This window comes from Physella acuta, unplaced genomic scaffold, assembly GCF_028476545.2.
Source record: "Physella acuta isolate Inbredline_101_S28 unplaced genomic scaffold, ASM2847654v3 ptg000273l, whole genome shotgun sequence".
In the NCBI taxonomy this organism is placed as follows: domain Eukaryota; kingdom Metazoa; phylum Mollusca; class Gastropoda; family Physidae; genus Physella; species Physella acuta.
In genome coordinates, this window is record NW_026731792.1 from 212,046 (window position 1) to 217,018 (window position 4,973).

General features: G+C 46.6%; 1 protein-coding gene across 1 annotated transcript; it reads right to left on the reverse strand.

Annotated features, from left to right (window-relative positions):
- Window positions 1-1,170: 1,170 nt before the first annotated feature.
- LOC131939288 (uncharacterized) lies at window positions 1,171-2,472 on the reverse strand. Its single transcript, XM_059297502.1, has one exon. It carries the CDS (start codon window positions 2,470-2,472, stop codon window positions 1,171-1,173), a length of 1,302 nt encoding a protein of 433 aa, XP_059153485.1.
- Window positions 2,473-4,973: the final 2,501 nt, after the last annotated feature.

The following is a 4,973-nucleotide window of genomic DNA, read 5'->3' on the forward strand; positions in this document are numbered from 1 at the left end:
AGCAGGAAGGTGTGTCATACAAGTAGGGAAGTGATTTGTTGTGGTGTGTGTTGGGGCACAGGTCAGCACAACACAGACATCGAGTAATGATTGGTTCCCACTTGACCTTGACCCCTTGATTTACTGGCCAGTGTCGAGGGATTCATCTGACCTTGTTTGGGGTGGAAAACATCGCGCCGTGTAGTAAAGCTCACAGGTGAGAAGTGCTCAGGTCTGATGATTTCAGACGACATTGGCACATCGCACAACTGATTCAATAACTGTTTAAAAGTGTATTCAAACTAGTGAAACATTGTATTTTAATTTAAACATTACTTGAATAGTCAAAAGTATACGTATACTTATATATTTATCAGACCAAACGGTGTACGTGTAGTCAGAGGCGTAGCGAGGGGGGGGGGGGCGGGTACGGACCGCACAGGGTGACACCATTTAGGGGGGGTGACACCAAGGCAAAAAATAGCAAAATATTAGAAAAACTTGAGGGGGGGGGGGGGTGCAAATCGAAAGTTTGAGGTGGGGGGGGGTGCAAATCGAAAATTTGAAAGTTTGTCGCCGGGAAGGGTCGCTACGCCTCTGGGGGAGGGGGGGGGGTGACACCATTAAGTGCCGCACCGGGTAACACCCGATCTCGCTACGCCAGTGCGTGTAGTCCCTTACACGTTATAATGCCATGTGTGAAAAGTTACATTATTATACGTGATGTTGCAGTTACTAAACACACACGTGCCACAGTATAACACGCTAAACACACATGTAGCATCCCGTGTAACACAAGCATGATACAGCCACATCCTCCCCTCTGACAGTTTGATCACCAGCTACTTGAGTTCTCTCCGCTACGTCATTTTGATTTTCCAATGTTTTATTTTTAGCACCGCCACGTCACGATAAAGTTGTGCTCATAAATTAAACTGACTTTTGTGTGAACACAACTTCTCCCAGAACATTTAAAACACGAATCTGATATAATCAAGTTCTAGTGAACATTAAAACACTATGTGAAGGACGTTGAAAGCCTTTGGTTCACTATTTTGTGGAGTGGTGATCCCTTTTTATGAAAGTCAAGTGACCCTTGACCCCCCCCCCCCAAATAAATAAATAAATTAATAAATAAATATTTTGTTTGGTTTAGTCTACAAGTCGTCGACCCACTGGAGTTGTAGTCAACTATTTGTCCGACCACCGGCAACAACGTCTGAACCTGGAGTTGTAGTTGTAGTAGATGAGGACGTTGGTGCTGGAGTTGACGGCCTGGACAAGTTCCATGGCACCAACTACGGTCATATACAAGTTCCGGAACTTTCCGCCCAAAGAGAACTCTGGCACCAACATGGCGGTGATGGCGATGGAGATCTTGGGCGTGTTACACAGGATGTAAACCACAGAGATGAGCGCCACCTGTCGCGCCACGGAGTGATCTTTGGCTCGGGACTCAAGGCAGGAAGTGGAGGCTTTCAGTGGGCGGGGTTTGTTTGGAGCGGTCGTTTCCGGTTGCTGGTTGATGCTGGGATCTGGTCCAGTCTGTCGGTCACGTGACTTGGTGCCAGGAGGAGCGTCTGTCTGACCTGACTGACCTGACTGTCCGGACTGACCTGACTGTCCGCACCTGGCCGAGGTTTGCCGGAACCTGGAGGCCGCCCTCAGACTTCGCGTCATGACGACCAGGCAGACGACCACCACCAGCTCCGTCAGACACGTGACCGACACGTCACGAACTATCCAGACGTAATGCATGACGTCACCGCGTCTGCTGGACACCCACAGCGCCGGCCGCGTGACGTTGACCCTGGGGTCAAAGGTCGTCTTCATCTCCATGGAGACCAGAATGGGCAGATAACTCGCCACGGTTACGACGACAAACACAGACAGGATGGCCAAGCACCGGGCGCGGGTGAAGGTGTTTTTAAACTGCAGTGGCCGGGCCACACACATACAGCGGGCCACGGCCAGGAATGTTGTCGTCAGCACCGACATGAGGTAGATGAGGATGCCGATGTTGGAGAAGAAGACGTACATCCCGAACGGGTCGACCGGAAACGTCAAGCGCGTGCGGTTCTTCCTCTCGATGACGAAACAGCCGATGGACACGGCGTGGGCGGTCATGACGGCCAGGTAGGCGAGGTCAGAGGTCGCGAGGAACAGGAAGGACACGGTGACGCCCTCTTTAAGGCCGATGGCCAGGAACGTCCTGACGGAGACGATGTTGCCGCAACAGCCGAGAACACACAGAAGGGTGTAGAAGATGCAGAAGTATTCCACCAGGTTGATGTACGTCTCGTCTGCTAGGTACAGCTGGGTCACGTGACTCAATGGCAGGAGTTGGCTGGAGTTGGTGGGGCTGGTATATGAGTTGGTAATGATGTTGGTGCCGATGTTGGTGCTGATGTTGGTAGTGTTGGTGGTCCTGTTGGTGAAGCTGTTGGTGTTGATGTTGGTGCAGCCGGTGGTAGCTGCAGTCCGTGTATTCATGATGTTGTCTCAAACTCTGGCACCATTTCTACAGGTCAGTACAGGTAAAAGTTGAACACCTTCCCAGCGTACCTGGCCTCTACTCCCACACATCAAACTGTTGTCCCCCACACGAAGTGTGTGTCCCCCCACGCAATGTGTGTGTCAAATATTTCCCGTCATCAAGTAAACACATTACAATAAAATATCCTTGAAACCACACACAAATACAAATGACCTTGAAACCCCACACAAATCAACAAATGTCCTTGAAACCCCACACAAATCAACCACCGTCATGTGAGTGATATCCCGTCAGCTACACTGTCGCTATTCTAGACATTGACCAGTAGACAGACATTGAACAGCAGAAAGACAGACAGACAGGCATCTCCTACAGTTGCGATATGTGAACACGTGACCAGCCATTGACTGGCCATAGAGGCTTGGATACAAAGGCTCACAGTTATCAGCATCAATTGGATCAGTTGTGTGTTTGTTGCTTCAAGGCCGTGTCAGTCTGTAATCTCGGTATCCATGGTGTATCCAGCTAAAGGATCAAAGGGACGCAACTACTTGTGTCAACACACCAATCCCCGCTTATCTTCTCTTGTCCAATTAAATTCTCATGAGAATCGATCTCCACCAATAATGACGTGTTTATCTGCGTGTGACGATAATGTGTAGATTGTAGCTGATCGAACATCTGTCTTGTCTAGTAATACACAAGGGTAGAGTAGGGATGGGGTGATAGGTGGAGATTTACTGAAGGTCTTTTGTTGTTGTTGTTGTAAAAATGATTTGAATGTGAAATCAGCAGGCTTGACCACATATGTCTGCAGGCTTGACCACATATGTCTACTGTGAAGGCTTGACCACATTCCTGCAGGCTTGACCACATATGTCAGCAGAATTGACCACAAAGACCAGTAGACTTGACCATACATGTCTACGGGGTCTTCCATAAATGACGTCACACTCGTAAGGGGGAGGGGGTTCATAATTTTGTGACGGTGGGTGATGAGGGGAATGGGGGGGGGGGGGGGTTAGATGGTGTAACGTCATACTTTTGCATTACAAAAAAAAAGCAATGTTAGAAAAAGAATTAGCGTTATTTAGCGCTTTAGAAAACTGTTTTAATAAATTGAAATTGAAATTTATTAAAACACTATATGCTGACAGTGTCCAGACAAAATTTGTCGTTTCAAGAAAAATTCAACTGCAATTTTGAGGGGGTGTAGGATGAGGTGTCATTTTAGGGGGGAGGGTCTGGCTTTTTGTGACGATGTGTGACGTAGTGAAGAAGGGAGGTAAAAATCGTCAAAAAAGCGTGACGTCATTTATGGATGACCCCCACTGTGCTGACAGATTTAGCCAAAGACCAACTGGCTACTAGCTGGCTGGGCAGAACGATGCTGAATAAAGAAAAAAAAAAGGATGGGTTAACATTATAAACTCTATCTAGTTGAAGGGAGACAAATTCTGCAGCTGAGCTGAGTTTAGATTTCTTGGATTGTCTCCCATAAAAGAAAATTTGAGAATTTTAAAATCTTCGAGAAAGATTTTGGTGCCTAAATGACTAAACTAGTTCTTTCCAGCGGTCTAGTGTTCAAAGTCTAATATACATAACGGTCTAGTGGTCAACTTAACACCTAACATTTGTTAGCTTTCTGTCCAACTCACAAAATTGACAGACATGTTTACACCGCACAAGTTTAGACTACTAGATGAGATTTTATACTGTTGTAACTGTATTATACAATAGGTGAGATTTTATACTGTTGTAACTGTATTAGACTACTAAATGAGATTTTATACTTTTGAAACTATTATACAACTAGATGAGATTTTATACTGTTGAAACTGTACTAGACTAGTAGATGAGATTTTATACTGTTGAAACTGTAAGACTACTAGGTGAGATTTTATACTGTTGAAACTGTATTAGACTACTAGATGAGATTTTATATTGTTGAAGCTGTGTTTAACAGCTAGATTTACACAACAAAGGAAAATTCTTTTTAAGTATAAACACGGACATCTATTTTTAGCAACACAACAACCCACACAGAGTCCTACCAGCAACCCACACACAAACATTCGCACTCAACCCTCTCCCCTCCTACACACACTCACAACTCGGAACTACAAACACAATCAACAGACGACATCTGACTCACCCAACGATTCAAACACAGCCCACACAACAGAACACACACACCCTTCACACACACGGCCCACACACCAGCCCCCTCCACACACACACTGCCCACACACCAACAACACACCAACCACACACAGCCCACACACCAACCCACACACAGCCCACACACCAACCACACACAGCCCACACACCAACCCACACACAGCCCACATACCAACCCACACAAAACCAAACTTAGGAGCCATTGCTTATCACATGCAACATGTCGCATGCAGCAAACGCAGGCTGAGACTCTAGGCTTTCTACATCCTCCCCTTGAGTCCGCGGGTCATAAAGATCCGGTGTATGAAGGATTAAA

Coding starts and splice junctions, on each gene's coding strand:
- LOC131939288 (XM_059297502.1), bottom strand. CDS start 2,472: ATGAATACACGGACTGCAGCTACCACCGGCTGCACCAACATCAACACC.